This window comes from Acipenser ruthenus, chromosome 41 (genome assembly GCF_902713425.1).
Source record: "Acipenser ruthenus chromosome 41, fAciRut3.2 maternal haplotype, whole genome shotgun sequence".
NCBI classification, from domain to species: domain Eukaryota; kingdom Metazoa; phylum Chordata; class Actinopteri; order Acipenseriformes; family Acipenseridae; genus Acipenser; species Acipenser ruthenus.
In genome coordinates this window covers 7,797,025-7,816,364 of record NC_081229.1, presented here as the reverse complement: position 1 = coordinate 7,816,364, position 19,340 = coordinate 7,797,025, and the positions used below count along the sequence as shown (strand labels likewise).

General features: G+C 47.3%; 1 protein-coding gene across 1 annotated transcript in view; it reads left to right on the top strand.

The window, feature by feature from the left end:
- LOC131709129 (H-2 class I histocompatibility antigen, Q9 alpha chain-like) overlaps positions 1-19,340 on the top strand; it is a 51,629-nt gene that overhangs the window by 24,251 nt on the left and 8,038 nt on the right. Inside the window, exon 3 of the mRNA XM_059011076.1 lies at positions 17,321-17,596. Within this exon, the coding sequence (XP_058867059.1) occupies positions 17,321-17,596 (276 nt within the window). The remainder of the gene's footprint in view (positions 1-17,320; positions 17,597-19,340) is intronic.

Sequence of the window (19,340 nt, the reverse complement as noted above, 5' to 3'; positions counted from 1 at the left end):
TCTCTAGTTTCATGTTGTGTATCTGTTAGATCTTTTTGAGGGATATCTTTATAAAGGTTTTCAAAATAATTTTTCCAGGTTGTTCCATTTTGTATTGTCAGTTCTTGTTTTTTTGTTGAGTTTAAATTGTTCCACATTTCCCAGAACTGGTTTCTGTCGACAGCTTGTTCTATGTCAGTGAGGGTTTTGTTTGTGTGTTTTTGTTTTTTCTGTGTCAGGGTGTGTTTGTAGTATTTGAGGGTCTCACAGTACCTCCGGCGTAAATCTGGGTTTTGTGGTTGATGGTGTTTTTGATTGGATAATTTTCTTAGGTTTGTTCGAATAGATTTACACTCATCATCAAACCAGCTTTGTTTGTGTTTTTGTTTCTGCTGTATTTTCTTTTTGTCCTTTTTAAGATTTGCCATTGTGGCTGCATTCTCAAATATCTTATTGATGTCTTTAACTGCCAGATTTAGTCCTGACACATTTGGTTGGTATTGTGTGTTGAGGAAAGTGTTCATGAGGTTAGTTATTTTAGTAGAACTGATTGCCTTGTTAAATTCCTCTGCACTATTTGAAGCCCATCTGTATGTTTGATTCAGATTGTACAGCTTACTGGGCTGTGTCTGTGCGGTGCTAGACTGACCTGTCCTTTTCAGGAACACAGTGATTTGATTGTGGCCCGATAGAGGGGTTTGTTGCCTGACAGTGAATGCATTAAGAGAGGAGGGGTCCATGTCAGTGATGGCATAGTCGACTACGCTTGTCCCAAGAGCTGAGCAAAACGTGAACCTCCCTAAAGAGTCCCCTCTGATCCTGCCATTAACGATGTACAGACCCAGGGCTTGACAGAGATGCACTAACTCTCTCCCGTTCTTGTTTACGACAGGGTCAGGGTTGTTTCTCTGGATTGTAGTAGGTGAGAGGTACAGAGGGCTCTTTCCAAATACATGCCTGTTACCCTGGGAGTTTATACAGTCAGGCTCTGAGCCTGTCCTGGCGTTGAAATCCCCACAGAGCAGCACATTCCCCTGGACCTGGAAGTAGCTGATCTCTGTGTGGAGGGTGTTAAAATACTCTTCATTATAATAGGGGGATTCAGAAGGGGGCGTGTATGTTGCACACAGGTAAATATCATTTTCACACTGGGCTTAGTCCCTTGTTAATTTTGAGCCATGTGTGTGTTTGGCCCTGTTTGACTGGGCTGATGTAGTTGGCGAGCTCCCCTCTGTACCACACTATAATCCCCCCTGAGTCCCTGCCGCGCCGGACAGTACTCAGTTTGATAGAGGGCACTATTACCTCCCTGTAGCCTGAGGGGCAGTGAGTGATCACGTCTGTGCGGCACCACGTCTCTAACAAAATGAGAACGTCTAAGTTATTTACATTTTTAATAAACTCAGGGTCTGTGCTCTTCAGCCCGAAAGCCGAGGAATACAAACCCTGTATGTTCCAACAACTCACTGAAAAAGATCTCATGTTTATTTTTATTTATATATATATATTTTTTTGTTTGTTTTTATACTTATTAATTCTAGTGAAATACAATGCAAACAGCAACACAAAAATAGATTTTGGTACTTATCTATACTGTGTATAAGTACACACATACATATATATACCGTATATATACACACACATACATATATACATACATACATAGAGATATATACATATCTATAGATATGTATGTACAGCGGGGTTTTTTTTTTTTTAACACTATATATATGCATGCGCGTGTACATACACACACATATACACATATATATATAATTTATTTACCTGTTTATTTATTACTTTTAGTTTTCATGTATATTTTCAGTGTGTATCGAGCTATCCAGATGTATACATACAGGCAGTGCTGTTCCCGGGTGCAGTGGAGCTCAGTTCAGCAGTCTGGAGCACAGCATGCTGAGGAGCTGCCTGATCTCACCCAGCTCATTGGTGGCGTGGGGGGGCGGCTGGGCCAGGGCTGCGGCGTAGCTGAGCTGCTGCTGGGGGGCGTTGGGCCTGGCAGGAGGAGGCCTGGGGGAGGCGGGCCAGGTGCGTGGGGGCTGGGGGGGTGCTGCATGGAGGGTGTGGGGCGCGGGGGGGTGTGCTGTGGCACCTGGGGGTTTCTTGCTCCGCTGGGCTCTGCTGGGGGTGTTGAGACGGGGGCTGGTTGGGCCACGGCCGAGGGCTGCATCCTTCAGGGTCCTGGCGAATACCCCTACCCCCTTCTTGTTGAGGTGCACCTTGTCGTACAGGTGCCAGGGGCCCACAGCAGGATGGTGTGCCAGGTGCACATTGGGCAGGGTGGCACAGCCCCTGGCTAGCTCTGTGTTGATGGCCTCGATGATGTGTGGGGGGGTGTCGGCTCGTGGTAGCAGTGTGGAGATCACCACTCTGGAGTCGGGGAACTCCAGCGAGGCTCTCTCTGCCACTCTCTTCATGGCTCTGCCGGTGTGCTGGCGCAGGGAGCCCAGGTCGTTGGTGCCGGTGTGGATGACGATGCAGGCTGGGCTCCCCAGCGTGTGGCGGTCCAGCAGCTGCAGGGCTCGCTCCGTGTTCACACAATGTATCTTGTTCACCTGACGGCCGGGGAACAGCCTCCGCGTGTCGAGGTATTTCCCATTGGAGTCAGTGAGAAGGGCCACTTCTGCTTTGGTCTTCCTTATGGCTGGTGTGTTTGGGAGGGGCTGTGTGTGAGGGGGGCGCTGTGTGTCAGGGGGGGCTGTGTGTCACGGAGGAGCTGTGTGTCAGGAGGGGGCTGTGTGTCAGGAGGGGGCTGTGTGTGAGGGGGGCGCTGTGTGTCAGGGGGGGCTGTGTGTCACGGAGGAGCTGTGTGTCAGGAGGGGGCTGTGTGTCAGGAGGGGGCTGTGTGTGAGGGGGGCGCTGTGTGTCAGGGGGGGCTGTGTGTCACGGAGGAGCTGTGTGTCAGGAGGGGGCTGTGTGTCAGGAGGGGGCTGTGTGTGAGGGGGGCGCTGTGTGTCAGGGGGGGCTGTGTGTCACGGAGGAGCTGTGTGTCAGGAGGGGGCTGTGTGTCAGGAGGGGGCTGTGTGTCAGGAGGGGGCTGTGTGTCAGGGGGGAGCTGTGTGTCAGGAGGGGGCTGTGTGTCAGGAGGGGGCTGTGTGTCAGGGGGGAGCTGTGTGTCAGGGGGGAGCTGTGTGTCAGGAGGGGGCTGTGTGTGAGGGGGCGCTGTGTGTCAGGGGGGGGCTGTGTGTCACGGAGGAGCTGTGTGTCAGGAGGGGGCTGTGTGTGAGGGGGGCGCTGTGTGTCAGGGGGGGGCTGTGTGTCACGGAGGAGCTGTGTGTCAGGGGGGGGCTGTGTGTCAGTGGGGAGAGTGGAGTGTGTGTCAGGGGGGGAGGTGGGGGGTGTGATGGCTGTGTTGTGTGTGGTGGTGCAGGGAGGGGCTGTGTGTCTGTGGAGCTGCTCCCTCAGCCCCTGCAGCTCCTTGGTGTGGGTCCTCTCTCGGCGCTTTATGTCCTCCATGACACTGGCCAGCTGGGCTCTCAGGTCTTCGTTCTCCAGCTGCAGGTTTCTCACCTCGGTAATTAGTTCACTGACGGCCACCCTGCTCTCTCTCTTCACCTGGCTCACCTCGTCTCGCAGCTGCTGGGTGAGGCTGGTGTCAGACAAGCTAGCCAGGGTGAGCTCCCTGAATTCAGCAAACTCCAGCTCCAGCTGGGCCAGGCTCTCCCGCAGGTGCTGGGTGCAGCTGGGCAGCTGGCTGGCGTCGGGTGTGTCATCTGTGATTGGTGCTGTGTTTTCAGGGCCGGGGTCGTCAGGGTCGGTGGTTGCCGGGTGTGTTTTTTCTCTCTCCACCTCTTTTTTTCAGGGGTTGAAAGGACTCCTCAAAGAGGTCAAGGCTGGCCTCATTTCCCTGGATCACCACAGTCCCATTGTGGTATATGTTTATAGTTAGGACTGTGCTGTCTGGGTCTGAGTCCTCTCCCACAGTAATTTGTCTTCCGTGCCAGATCCCTCTTTTTTTAATGTTTCTGTGCTTGCTACATATAGCAGCATGCCAGGTTTGGGGGTGTTCAGTGTGGAAGATGAGGTTGTTTTTTATCCTCTTGCCTCCTGTGTTTGTGTAGTCGGAGTACAGGCATTCAGGGTTGTCTCTCAGCACACTGGTCTTGTGCTGCCTCCTGGTCTGTGCGTTGCTCAGCTCTGCAGGGTACTGCACCTCCCTGCCTCCTGGTCTGTGCGTTGCTCAGCTCTGCAGGGTGCTGCACCTCCCTGCCTCCTGGTCTGTGCGTTGCTCAGCTCTGCAGGGTGCTGCACCTCCCTGCCTCCTGGTCTGTGCGTTGCTCAGCTCTGCAGGGTGCTGCACCTCCCTGCCTCCTGGTCTGTGCGTTGCTCAGCTCTGCAGGGTGCTGCACCTCCCTGCCTCCTGGTCTGTGCGTTGCTCAGCTCTGCAGGGTGCTGCACCTCCCTGCCTCCTGGTCTGTGCGTTGCTCAGCTCTGCAGGGTGCTGCACCTCCCTGCCTCCTGGTCTGTGCGTTGCTCAGCTCTGCAGGGTGCTGCACCTCCCTGCCTCCTGGTCTGTGCGTTGCTCAGCTCTGCAGGGTGCTGCACCTCCCTGCCTCCTGGTCTGTGCGTTGCTCAGCTCTGCAGGGTGCTGCACCTCCCTGCTGCCTGCACTCTGCTTTGTCTCCATGGCAACCACCACAACTTGCTACACTTAAAGTTCCAATTTCAAACGGTTGCTTCCAACTGCCACTGCTTTTTGAATTTGAACAGTTAGAACCACTGTACTTTTAGAGTAACTACACTTTGTTTATATTATTTGTTTGTATTTTATTTTACTTATTTTTTTAAAAATTATATTATTATTATTTTATTTTATTTTATTTTTAACTGTAGCAGCTATAAGAGGCTTACCTTTTACCTCTATTTTCTTCTTTCTTTGATTTCTTTCTCTTCTTTCTCTTCTTTCTTTCTTTCCTAATTCTCTCCTCTCTCTCCTATTCTTCCCTCCTCTCTCTCTGTGTTTTTTTTTGTTTATTTCCTACTCTCTGTGGATCCTGGGTAGGTTGGATTATTTTTCTTCTGCTTTCATGTGCTTGTTATTTTTGTTTAAATTATTTTTCTTTTCTATTTTGATTCAATATTTGTTTACATATCTTTGTGTTATTAATTTAGCATTTCATTTCACTAAGAAATAGTATAAATACAAATTCTTCAGTAGCACATCTTTTTGGTGACTGCTCACACGGAATCCCTCCTCTCTCTCTCCTCATCCCTCCTCTCTCTCTTCACCCCTCCTCTCTCTGTCCTCATCCCTCCTCTCTCTCCTCATCCCTCCTCTCTCTCTCCCCATCCCTCCTCTCTCTCTTCACCCCTCCTCTCTCTCCTCATCCCTCCTCTCTCTCCTCATCCCTCCTCTCTCCTCACCCCTCCTCTCTCTCTCCTCACCCCTCCTCTCTCTCTCCTCACCCCTCCTCTCTCTCTCCTCACCCCTCCTCTCTCTCTCTTCACCCCTCCTCTCTCTCTTCATCCCTCCTCTCTCTCTCTTCATCTCTCCTCACCCCTCCTCTCTCTCTCTTCACCCCTCCTCTCTCTCTCTTCACCCCTCCTCTCTCTCTCCCCATCCCTCCTCTCTCTCTCCCCACCCCTCCTCTCTCTCTCCTTTCACCCCTCCTCTCTCCTCACCCCTCCTCTCTCTCTTCTTACCCCTCTCTCTCCTTTCACCCCTCCTCTCTCTCCTTTCATCCCTCCTCTCTCTCCCCATCCCTCCTCTCTCTCTCCCCATCCCTCCTCTCTCTCTCCCCATCCCTCCTCTCTCTCTCCCCACCCCTCCGCTCTCTCTCCTTTCACCCCTCCTCTCTCTTCATCCCTCCTCTCTCTCTCCCCACCCCTCCTCTCTCTCTCCTTTCACCCCTCCTCTCTCCTCATCCCTCCTCTCTCTCCTCACCCCTCCTCTCTCTCTCCTTTCACCCCTCCTCTCTCCTCATCCCTCCTCTCTCTCCTCACCCCTCCTCTCTCTCTTCTTACCCCTCTCTCCTTTCACCCCTCCTCTCTCTCCTTTCATCCCTCCTCTCTCTCCCCATCCCTCCTCTCTCTCTCCTCACCCCTCCTCTCTCTTCACCCCTCCTCTCTCTCTCTTCACCCCTCCTCTCTCTCTCCCCATCCCTCCTCTCTCTCTCCCCACCCCTCCTCTCTCTCTCCTTTCACCCCTCCTCTCTCCTCATCCCTCCTCTCTCTCCTCACCCCTCCTCTCTCTCTCCTTTCACCCCTCCTCTCTCCTCATCCCTCCTCTCTCTCCTCACCCCTCCTCTCTCTCTTCTTACCCCTCTCTCCTTTCACCCCTCCTCTCTCTCCTTTCATCCCTCCTCTCTCTCCCCATCCCTCCTCTCTCTCTCCTCACCCCTCCTCTCTCTTCACCCCTCCTCTCTCTCTCTTCACCCCTCCTCTCTCTCTCCCCATCCCTCCTCTCTCTCTCCCCACCCCTCCTCTCTCTCTCCTTTCACCCCTCCTCTCTCTTCATCACTCCTCTCTCTCTCCTCACCCCTCCTCTCTCTCTCCTCACCCCTCCTCTCTCTCTTCTTACCCCTCTCTCTCCTTTCATCCCTCCTCTCTCTCCTTTCACCCCTCCTCTCTCTCCTTTCACCCCTCCTCTCTCTCTCCCCACCCCTCCTCTCTCTCCTTTCAACCCTCCTCTCTCTCCTTTCACCCCTCCTCTCTCTCCTCACCCCTCCTCTCTCTCTCCTCACCCCTCCTCTATCTCTTCTTCCCTCCTCTCTCTCTCTTCACCCCTCCTCTCTCCTCATCCCTCCTCTCTCTCTCCTCACCCCTCCTCTCTCTCCTCACCCCTCCTCTCTCTCTCTTCATCCCTCCTCTCCTCACCCCTCCTCTCTCTCCTCATCCCTCCTCTCTCCTCACCCCTCCTCTCTCTCTCTTTATCCCTCCTCTCTCCTCTCTCCTCTCTCTCTCCTCACCCCTCCTCTCTCTCTCCTCACCCCTCCTCTCTCTCCTCATCCCTCCTCTCTCTCCTCACCCCTCCTCTCTCTCTCTTTATCCCTCCTCTCTCCTCACCCCTCCTCTCTCTCCTCACCCCTCCTCTCTCCTTTCATCCCTCCTCTCTCTCTCCTCACCCCTCCTCTCTCCTTTCATCCTTCCTCTCTCTCCTCATCCCTCCTCTCTCTCTCTCTCCTCTCCCCTTAATTCAGAACAGGCTGTTATTGAGATCTGTGCGCTGTGTCGAGTGCATCGTGTCTGAGCTTTAATTCAGAACAGACTGTTATTGAGATCTGTGCGCTGTGTCAGTGCATCGTGTCTGTGAGCTTTAATTCAGAACAGACTGTTATTGAGATCTGTGCGCTGTGTCTGCATCGTGTCTGTGAGCTTTAATTCAGAACAGGCTGTTATTGAGATCTGTGCGCTGTGTCTGCATCGTGTCTGTGAGCTTTAATTCAGAACAGACTGTTATTGAGATCTGTGCGCTGTGTCAGTGCATCGTGTCTGTGAGCTTTAATTCAGAACAGACTGTTATTGAGATCTGTGCGCTGTGTCTGCATCGTGTCTGTGAGCTTTAATTCAGAACAGGCTGTTATTGAGATCTGTGCGCTGTGTCAGTGCATCGTGTCTGTGAGCTTTAATTCAGAACAGGCTGTTATTGAGATCTGTGCGCTGTGTCGAGTGCATCGTGTCTGAGCTTTAATTCAGAACAGACTGTTATTGAGATCTGTGCGCTGTGTCAGTGCATCGTGTCTGTGAGCTTTAATTCAGAACAGACTGTTATTGAGATCTGTGCGCTGTGTCTGCATCGTGTCTGTGAGCTTTAATTCAGAACAGACTGTTATTGAGATCTGTGCGCTGTGTCAGTGCATCGTGTCTGTGAGCTTTAATTCAGAACAGGCTGTTATTGAGATCTGTGCGCTGTGTCAGTGCATCGTGTCTGTGAGCTTTAATTCAGAACAGACTGTTATTGAGATCTGTGCGCTGTGTCAGTGCATCGTGTCTGTGAGCTTTAATTCAGAACAGACTGTTATTGAGATCTGTGCGCTGTGTCAGTGCATCGTGTCTGTGAGCTTTAATTCAGAACAGACTGTTATTGAGATCTGTGCGCTGTGTCAGTGCATCGTGTCTGTGAGCTTTAATTCAGAACAGACTGTTATTGAGATCTGTGCGCTGTGTCAGTGCATCGTGTCTGTGAGCTTTAATTCAGAACAGACTGTTATTGAGATCTGTGCGCTGTGTCAGTGCATCGTGTCTGTGAGCTTTAATTCAGAACAGACTGTTATTGAGATCTGTGCGCTGTGTCAGTGCATCGTGTCTGTGAGCTTTAATTCAGAACAGACTGTTATTGAGATCTGTGCGCTGTGTCAGTGCATCGTGTCTGTGAGCTTTAATTCAGAACAGACTGTTATTGAGATCTGTGCGCTGTGTCAGTGCATCGTGTCTGTGAGCTTTAATTCAGAACAGACTGTTATTGAGATCTGTGCGCTGTGTCAGTGCATCGTGTCTGTGAGCTTTAATTCAGAACAGACTGTTATTGAGATCTGTGCGCTGTGTCAGTGCATCGTGTCTGTGAGCTTTAATTCAGAACAGACTGTTATTGAGATCTGTGCGCTGTGTCAGTGCATCGTGTCTGAGCTTTAATTCAGAACAGACTGTTATTGAGATCTGTGCGCTGTGTCAGTGCATCGTGTCTGTGAGCTTTAATTCAGAACAGACTGTTATTGAGATCTGTGCGCTGTGTCAGTGCATCGTGTCTGTGAGCTTTAATTCAGAACAGACTGTTATTGAGATCTGTGCGCTGTGTTGAGTACATTGTTTTACTCTTAGTGTTGTCAGGATCTTTATTAAAAGCTCCATTACATCACAGTGTTGTAATATTAATAACATGTGTTTCATATTATTATTTAATAATAGGTTACCTTTAGGCTGCATAGTTCACAAAGATTACACTGAATCTCTGGATACTTTATATTACAGTTTTTTTTCACACATGCACTTGCAATATATTAGCGAAAGAGAAATAAACACAATACATGCATTATTTTGTATATGGGTTATGATATAAGCAGAGATAATTTATCATTTGTCATGTGATTTATTTTGATGTGCAATTGTATTTGTGTTTCAAGTGTAATAATAACAGTTTCCAATGCGACATATTATCTGTTATTTAATAATAGGTGTTCAGTTGAATTCCCAGTTTACAAAGACGTGGTAAACTCTCTCCAGAGCTGTCATTTTAAATGTGTAATCGCGTGGATATTTAGAGGGGCTTGTGAAGCGAGAGTCCCCACTTTAAATCTTCAACATACTTCTTATTATTATTCTTCGGGACGCTACTCCTCTTACACCGTTTAAGCTAGAAACGCCGTTCAAACTTTGAAACGTGTAGACCGGTCTGGAATAGTGTGCTTGTATACAACGTTTTGATATCTTTTATACTTTTTAAACTATTAAGCTTTTTGTCCTTTTTTTGTCCCTCTTCATTCACTTTAATGGGACTTTCTTCAACATTCTAAAGCTCCCCATTGTTTAAAAACTTCCATCATTCTCTTTACTGTAAACGATGTAACTTTTCACACAAATCAGCTATTTTGACCACTTTCCCAACAAGCTAGACAAAAAGTTAGAGGGTATGACATCTTCCTCTACTTCCCTGCTATTCAAATATGAAATCTAAACAGAAATAACTTTTACCAATCAAGAGGTACACCTGTTTTAGTAACCGCACCAACTACGTTTTCTGTGAACTTTTAGAAATAACTGCCGTTTTGACCACTTTCCCAACAAGCTAGACAAATACTTAGAGGAAATGAAATCTTCCTCTACTTCTCAGCTATTCAAATATGAAATCAAAACAGGAATGGCGTCTACCATTCAAGAGGTCCAGCTGTTTTAGTAACCGCATCAGCTTCTTTCAGGAGGCTGCTTCCCGCTGTTGAATTAACTGTCATGGAACTTTGAGAAATTTCAGATCCCAGCGCATTCTAACATGAGACAATCAGAAAACAACGTGACTTTGACACAAATCAGCTGCTTTGACCACTTTCCCAATAAAGCAAGCCCCACAACTGTACTTGTAAAGTTACCATCTAGTTATATCAGGTTTTCTTTGTACAGATACATGAAGGGAAGTGTTTGTAATCTCTTTACCACGCAATTTATTGAAAAGGTTCAACGTCACCCAGCGATTTACTGTGAAAATAATATATCTCTGTTAGTGAGCCTACATGAACACTTATTAAACTCTGATTTGATTACCCCACAGTATATGACATGTCCATGAACGACATTTCTGAAAGGAAATACACATTAGGCAAGTCCTGATTTTAACTATGCATAGACATCAATTATACAGACAAAATAATGTTTTTAAAATATTTATGTTAAAAAAAACTAAAATACAGCGAGCAGTTTCCTGAAGATAAAATATATTTATAATACAAATTAAACGTAAATATACATTACGATAAATGTCTCCTTTTTAAACAAAGAAATACTGTCTGCAATACACTTTGATAAATAAGATGACAACAGATTTAAACAAAGATTACTGTCTGCAATGCAATACCTGTTTGCGTTTCTCAAAAGAATCCATTGAACCTTGCCTTTAAGTTGTAGGATTCGCGCATGCGTAGAAAGCCTCAGAAAGGCACATGCTGACTGATTTCCCAGCTGCCTTGCTTCCTGTGACTCCGGCACTCTGTCACTCGTTTCTGCCTCAGTTGCAGCTTCTCTCAGACGGCCTCAGTTCTGCAGAGCTGCTCACAGAATGACCGCCTTTCCCTGCGCTGCTGAATGCAATTCATTTAGGTGAGAGAATACACCTGCAAGGTGTGCCAGTGAAAGAAGCTGATCATTATCATCAGTGAGATCAGCAGGGTGCTTTTCCTGAGCGAGGAAGGAACGCTCCTCTCCTCGAAGCTCCAGTAGACGCTGCAGCCTCTCCTCCATGTGAAGCCGGTGTGTTTCAGTGTGCATTAATAGCTGTTCATGGCTCCTGATTCACAGTGCCAATCCTGAGAGCAGCGTGCATGTGAAGCACCGTCTCGATACAGGAGCTCTCAGCCTTGGCTGCTGCGTTTGAAACAGCATGCAGTTCATGTTGTGACAGACAGAGCTCCAGGGTGCACACGCAGTGGGATTGCGTTTCACTGTTCTGCAGCACTGCACCCAGGACCTCTCTGCTCGTGTCGAGTCTCGCTGGTCATGTCAGTTCCTCAGTCGTCGGGTGCACGTTTCTGTTTTTTTCAATATGTTTTTTTGTAACTAGGGGGGCACTGATAAGATTTTCCTGGCCGATCCCGATAGCCGATGATTATCGACCCGTATCGACCGATACTGATAATAACAGACAGTGCAGCTAAAATACTAGAACAACACACAGGACCTGTATGGAAACTGTTTATAATTATACACGTTTAAACATTAAGAGATATCGTTTACTTGTGTAGGTATCACAAACACGATCAGGTATTGTTTACTTGTTGCATTTACTTCAGAAAATGAACACATAGAATACCGTAGTATTATATTGTGTGCTGGACAGCAATTTATACATGTGTTTTACAACAAAGTCACACAAAAATAACACTTTGCATTTGTACTATAAAAACACTTCTGTAGAAAAAATATATAATGAGACGGTCACTTTTATATGATGAGACGGTCACTTTTATATAATGAGACGGTCACTTTTATATGATGAGACGGTCACTTTTATATAATGAGACGGTCACTTTTATATAATGAGACGGTCACTTTTATATAATGAGACGGTCACTTTTATATAATGAGACGGTCACTTTTATATAATGAGACGGTCACTTTTATATAATGAGACATTCACTTTTATATGATGAGACGGTCACTTTTATATAATGAGACGGTCACTTTTATATAATGAGACGGTCACTTTTATATGATGAGACGGTCACTTTTATATAATGAGACGGTCACTTTTATATGATGAGACGGTCACTTTTATATGATGAGACGGTCACTTTTATATGATGAGACGGTCACTTTTATATGATGAGACGGTCACTTTTATATAATGAGACGGTCACTTTTATATGATGAGACGGTCACTTTTATATAATGAGACATTCACTTTTATATGATGAGACGGTCACTTTTATATGATGAGACGGTCACTTTTATATGATGAGACAGTCACTTTTATATGATGAGACGGTCACTTTTATATGATGAGACGGTCACTTTTATATGATGAGACGGTCACTTTTATATAATGAGACGGTCACTTTTATATATAATGAGACGGTCACTTTTATATAATGTTTTCAAAATCACAAGTAACCACAGCTACAGTGAATACAGTCTCCTCTCATCGTTATTATCCAGTTCATATTTAAAGCAGAAGACTGCTGATAAAACAATACATTCTTCACATAATTACTGCTGATGCTGTGTATGTGAATTATATGTATTTTGAATATAAGCACAGGAAGGTGTCTAGTGAAACACAGTCTGACCCGTGTGCGCTGGACGGCAGGTTTTGTAGCTTGTTTGGTGACCCATCAGAACCCTTGCCTGGACCCATGTTTGGGTCGCGACCCCCACTTTGGGAAGCGCTGGGTTAGACGACTCATTTTGAGACGCTCCCTCGCTGAAGGGATTTGTACAGTAATCCCACGCCTTGTTTATTTTGAGACGCTCTCTCGCTGAAGGGATTTGTACAGTAATCCCACGCGTTGTTTATTTTGAGACGCTCCCTCGCTGAAGGGATTTGTACAGTAATCCCGCGCGTTGTTTATTTTGAGACGCTCTCTCACTGAAGGGATTTGTACAGTAATCCCACGCCTTGTTTATTTTGAGACGCTCTCTCGCTGAAGGGATTTGTACAGTAATCCCGTGCGTTGTTTATTTTGAGACGCTCTCTCACTGAAGGGATTTGTACAGTAATCCCGCGCGTTGTTTATTTTGAGACGCTCCCTCGCTGAAGGGATTTGTACAGTAATCCCACGCGTTGTTTATTTTGAGACGCTCCCTCGCTGAAGGGATTTGTACAGTAATCCCACGCGTTGTTTATTTTGAGACGCTCCCTCGCTGAAGGGATTTGTACAGTAATCCCACGCGTTGTTTATTTTGAGACGCTCCCTCGCTGAAGGGATTTGTACAGTAATCCCACGCGTTGTTTATTTTGAGACGCTCTCTCGCTGAAGGGATTTGTACAGTAATCCCACGCGTTGTTTATTTTGAGACGCTCCCTCGCTGAAGGGATTTGTACAGGAATCCCACGCGTTGTTTATTTTGAGACGCTCCCTCGCTGAAGGGATTTGTACAGTAATCCCACGCCTTGTTTATTTTGAGACGCTCCCTCGCTGAAGGGATTTGTACAGTAATCCCACGCCTTGTTTATTTTGAGACGCTCCCTCGCTGAAGGGATTTGTACAGTAATCCCAGGCGTTGTTTATTTTGAGACGCTCCCTCGCTGAAGGGATTTGTACAGTAATCCCGTGCGTTGTTTATTTTGAGACGCTCTCTCGCTGAAGGGATTTGTACAGTAATCCCACGCCTTGTTTATTTTGAGACGCTCCCTCGCTGAAGGGATTTGTACAGTAATCCCAGGCGTTGTTTATTTTGAGACGCTCCCTCGCTGAAGGGATTTGTACAGTAATCCCACGCGTTGTTTATTTTGAGACGCTCTCTCGCTGAAGGGATTTGTACAGTAATCCCGCGCGTTGTTTATTTTGAGACGCTCTCTCGCTGAAGGGATTTGTACAGGAATCCCGCGCGTTGTTTATTTTGAGACGCTCTCTCGCTGAAGGGATTTGTACAGTAATCCCGCGCGTTGTTTATCTTGAGACGCTCTCTCGCTGAAGGGATTTGTACAGTAATCCCGCGCGTTGTTTATTTTGAGACGCTCTCTCGCTGAAGGGATTTGTACAGTAATCCCGCGCGTTGTTTATTTTGAGGCGCTCCCTCGCTGAAGGGATTTGTACAGTAATCCCGCGCGTTGTTTATTTTGAGACGCTCCCTCGCTGAAGGGATTTGTACAGTAATCCCGCGCGTTGTTTATTTTGAGACGCTCCCTCGCTGAAGGGATTTGTACAGTAATCCCACGCGTTGTTTATTTTGAGACGCTCCCTCGCTGAAGGGATTTGTACAGTAATCCCACGCGTTGTTTATTTTGAGACGCTCTCTCGCTGAAGGGATTTGTACAGTAATCCCGCGCGTTGTTTATTTTGAGACGCTCCCTCGCTGAAGGGATTTGTACAGTAATCCCGCGCGTTGTTTATTTTGAGACGCTCCCTCGCTGAAGGGATTTGTACAGTAATCCCGCGCGTTGTTTATTTTGAGACGCTCTCTCGCTGAAGGGGTTTGTACAGTAATCCCACGTGTTGTTCATTTTGAGACGCTCCCTCGCTGAAGGGATTTGTACAGTAATCCCACGCGTTGTTTATTTTGAGACGCTCCCTCGCTGAAGGGATTTGTACAGTGATCCCACGCGTTGTTTATTTTGAGACGCTCCCTCGCTGAAGGGATTTGTACAGTAATCCCGCGCGTTGTTTATTTTGAGACGCTCCCTCGCTGCAGGGATTTGTACAGTAATCCCGCGCCTTGTTTATTTTGAGACGCTCCCTCGCTGAAGGGATTTGTACAGTAATCCCGCGCCTTGTTTATTTTGAGACGCTCCCTCGCTGAAGGGATTTGTACAGTAATCCCACGCGTTGTTCATTTTGAGACGCTCCCTCGCTGAGGGGATTTGTACAGTAATCCCGCGCCTTGTTTATTTTGAGACGCTCCCTCGCTGAAGGGATTTGTACAGTAATCCCACGCGTTGTTAATTTTGAGACGCTCCCTCGCTGAAGGGATTTGTACAGTAATCCCGCGCGTTGTTTATTTTGAGACGCTCCCTCGCTGAAGGGATTTGTACAGTAATCCCGCGCGTTGTTTATTTTGAGACGCTCCCTCGCTGAAGGGATTTGTACAGTAATCCCACGCGTTGTTAATTTTGAGACGCTCCCTCGCTGAAGGGATTTGTACAGTAATCCCGCGCGTTGTTTATTTTGAGACGCTCCCTCGCTGAAGGGATTTGTACAGTAATCCCACGCGTTGTTTATTTTGAGACGCTCCCTCGCTGAAGGGATTTGTACAGTAATCCCACGCGTTGTTTATTTTGAGACGCTCCCTCTCGCTGAAGGGATTTGTACAGTAATCCCACGCGTTGTTTATTTTGAGACGCTCCCTCGCTGAAGGGATTTGTACAGTAATCCCACGCGTTGTTTATTTTGAGACGCTCCCTCGCTGAAGGGATTTGTACAGTAATCCCACGCGTTGTTTATTTTGAGACGCTCCCTCGCTGAAGGGATTTGTACAGTAATCCCGCGCGTTGTTTATTTTGAGACGCTCCCTCGCTGAAGGGATTTGTACAGTAATCCCACGCGTTGTTTATTTTGAGACGCTCCCTCGCTGAAGGGATTTGTACAGTAATCCCGTGCGTTGTTTATTTTGAGACGCTCCCTCGCTGAAGGGATTTGTACAGTAATCCGCCGCGTTGTTTATTTTGAGACGCTCCCTCGCTGAAGGGATTTGTACAGTAATCCCGCGCGTTGTTTATTTTGAGACGCTCCCTCGCTGAAGGGATTTGTACAGTAATCCCACGCGTTGTTTATTTTGAGACGCTCCCTCGCTGAAGGGATTTGTACAGTAATCCCACGCGTTGAGGGTTTATTTCTGGTTTGCTGTGTTCAGTCTCCTCCATCCAGAAACACAATCGAATACTCGACTCATAACATTTCATTGGACATGTTTGTTCTAATCGGGTATTGAATACTTTGAGTAGCTGATTCAGCACTAATGGATTGATAGATGAATGAGGGATTGAAACAGACTGCTGTGAAACCTGCAGCTCACTGACGCAGGCAGACAGGCAGGCAGACAGACTGGTCTTTTCCTGTCTCTGAAGCCAGTGTGTGTTCTACTGTAGAGCTCTAGAACACCGCTGAATGAGTGTGTGTTCTATTGTAGAACTCTGGAAGGATCTGGAACAGTAGAATGTGAGCAGAGTTCCAGAGCCTCAGCTGGACAGACACAGTGTTCCTCTCCTCACAGTGAGGAGAGAGGGGCTTGGAAGCTACGCCTCTCTCTCTCTCTCTCCTCCTCTCCTCCTCCTCGTAGTGAGGGGTTGTGTGTAGTGGAGTGCTGTGAGAGGAGGTGCTGTCAAGAGAGGCTCTGCAAACTCTTTATTGTTTTTTTCTGCTCATGGTGCTTTTGACAGTAATGACAGCTGCTGTTTTGTTGTTTAATCTTGTGAGCTGAACCATTTCAGGCTTTGAGGGCTGTGGGCTTTGAGTCTCTAGACACGGGTTCAAATGCAGACCTGAACGCCCTGTCTCCTCAGATAATATACTGTAATTATGAACCAACCATGGTTTAATATTGCTAAATATATCTTTATTAAATGCAGGTAGAGTGGAAAGAAATAAACTAATAATGAAATACGCAATTCATATATCTAATACCTCGTTTCCATGATTAATATTTCCATAGCGTGTCAGCATGGTAGTTAAACAGCACAGTAATGGAAGCATGCCAAGCCTCACGAAGTATAGAAATCTGTGTGTGTGTGTGTGTGTGTGTGTGTGTTCACTGGCTCCCTCCCTCGTGTGTGTGTGTGTGTGTGTGTTCACTGGCTCCCTCCCTCGTGTGTGTGTGTGTGTGTGTGTGTGTGTGTGTGTGTTCACTGGCTCTCTCCCTCGTGTGTGTGTGTTCACTGGCTCCCTCCCTCGTGTGTGTTCACTGGTCCCTCGTGTGTGTATGTGTGTGTGCATGTTCACTGGCTCCCTCCCTCTGTGTGTGTGTGTGTGTGTGTGTGTGTGTTCACTGGCTCCCTCCCTCGTGTGTGTGTGTGTGTGTGTGTGTGTGTGTGTGTTCACTGGCTCCCTCCCTCATGTGTGTGTGTTCATTGGCTCCCTTGTGTGTGTGTGTGTGTGTGCGTGTTCACTGGCTCCCTCCCTCGTGTGTGTGTGTGTGTGTGTGCGCGTGTTCACTGGCTCCCTCCCTCATGTGTGTGTGTGTGTGTGTGTGTGTTCACTGGCTCCCTCGTGTGTGTGTGTGTGTGTGTTCACTGGCTCCCTCCCTTGTGTGTGTGTGTGTGTGTGTGTTCACTGGCTCCCTCCCTCGTGTGTGTGTGTGTGTTCACTGGCTCCCTCGTGTGTGTGTGTGTGTGTGTTCACTGGCTCCCTCCCTCTGTGTGTGTGTGTTCACTGGCTCCCTCCCTCGTGTGTGTGTGTGAGTGTGTGTTCACTGGCTCCCTCCCTCGTGTGTGTGTGTGAGTGTGTGTTCACTGGCTCCCTCGTGTGTGTGTGTGTGTGTGTGTGTGTTCACTGGCTTCCTCCCTCATGTGTGTGTTTGTCTTCTCCAGGAGTTCACACATGGCAGTGGATGTACGGCTGTGAGCTGGATGAGGACGGGACCAAGCAGGGGCTTTATCAGTACGGATTCGATGGGAAGGATTTCATCAGCTTCGATAAGGACACTCTGACCTGGACCACCCCTGTGCAGCAGGCTGTCATCACTAAAAACAAGTGGGATGCTGACAGAGCCAGGAATCATCAGCGGAAGGGCTATCTGGAGGAGACGTGTATCGAGTGGCTGCAGAAGTACGTCCAGTACGGGAGGGAGACTCTGGAGAGGAGAGGTACAGTCACACACACTGCTGCAGCGTGCACTGCTGTTGAGACGAGGCTGACAGGAACACACACACACACGCTCACACACTCACTGACACACACACACTAACACACACACTGACACACACTAACACACACACTGACACACACGCACACTGACACGCACACACACACACACACACACTGCTGCAGCGTGCACTGCTGTTGAGACGAGGCTGAGAGGAACACACACACACTGACACACACACACACACACACACACACACGAGGGAGCCAGTGAACACACACTCACACTGACACACACTGGCACACACACACACTGGCACACACACACACTGACACACACACACACTCACGCACACACACACACACATACACTCTGGGACAGAAATGTTATTTATTTCTTATATCAAATTTCATAGCAGGATAAATTCTTGAGTGATATCAACTCCTTCACAAGAGTGTGCCAGAAACATCTGTGCAAACACTGACAATAATCATACCTTCTAAAGAAATTACTGACAACTAACACCATGTCCTAGAACACATGCAGAGGATGTTGTCAAAGTGCATTGGGTTTGTAATTGCTCTCCTGACATGGTCGCTGTGTTGTGTGCTGAAGGTGCAGCAGAGCAGGGAGAGGCTTCTGTACAGCAGCATAGAGGAGAGAGCCCCCAGTGCTGTCTGACTGTACTGCAGCATAGAGGAGAGAGCCCCCAGTGCTGTCTGATTGTACTGCAGCATAGAGGAGAGAGCCCCCAGTGCTGTCTGATTGTACAGCAGCATAGAGGAGAGAGCCCCCAGTGCTGTCTGATTGTACTGCAGCATAGAGGAGAGAGCCCCCAGTGCTGTCTGATTGTACTGCAGCATAGAGGAGAGAGCCCCCAGTGCTGTCTGATTGTACTGCAGCATAGAGGTGAGAGCCCGCAGTGCTGAAACACAGCTCAACCAAACCGCTGCAGATCTGTATTATAGCAGACCTGCGTTCCCTCGAAGACTTTCATTGAGGTAGCCACTGTGGCTAAAGCAACTGAATGTGTTTTAGCACACTGGAAAAACGTATGCCACTTAACAATACTATAAACGCATTATAAACATACTGTTCACAAGGCAAAAAGACACGGATTTTATTTGAAAACACGTAAATATTTAAATGCCAGACCCTACCCTTAACAATACACATAAATATGATATTTAAATTACACAATAACTCTGATTCCCATTTATTAAATGCCAAACTTAGTCCCACATAAAAAAATGTAATTACAGATTTCCTATATTCTGAATAGGTTTGCAGAGATATTCATGTACTGCCTAATCCTTTACATTATTTTGACTGTGACGTGGTTTTCTTTCCACTGCAGGACAGTGCTATTAGTGTGTGTTAATATTAATGCCTCCCTGACCAACCGCAGCTCGAGTTACACAAGCTTGCACTAATGTGATTAATAATATTTGTAGGATTGTACAGCCACTTTTCACCGTGTTCTTTCACCTTGGACTACTGACAGTAATACTGCACCGATTCTGACATTAAAACTCAATATATCATAGTGAGACGAATCCTTCTTTTTAAAATAATAAATGTGTCATTAAGTTATTACTCTTTCGAATCCACTTTGTTACTATTTCCAAAATATATTTCAACACATTTTAAAGAGATAGCAAACAACGATAAAAAAAACTCAGCTGTGATCTTGAAGCTGCGTGTTTCTGGCTTGCCGTCTGTGAAGATGTTCTTCAGTGAGCAGA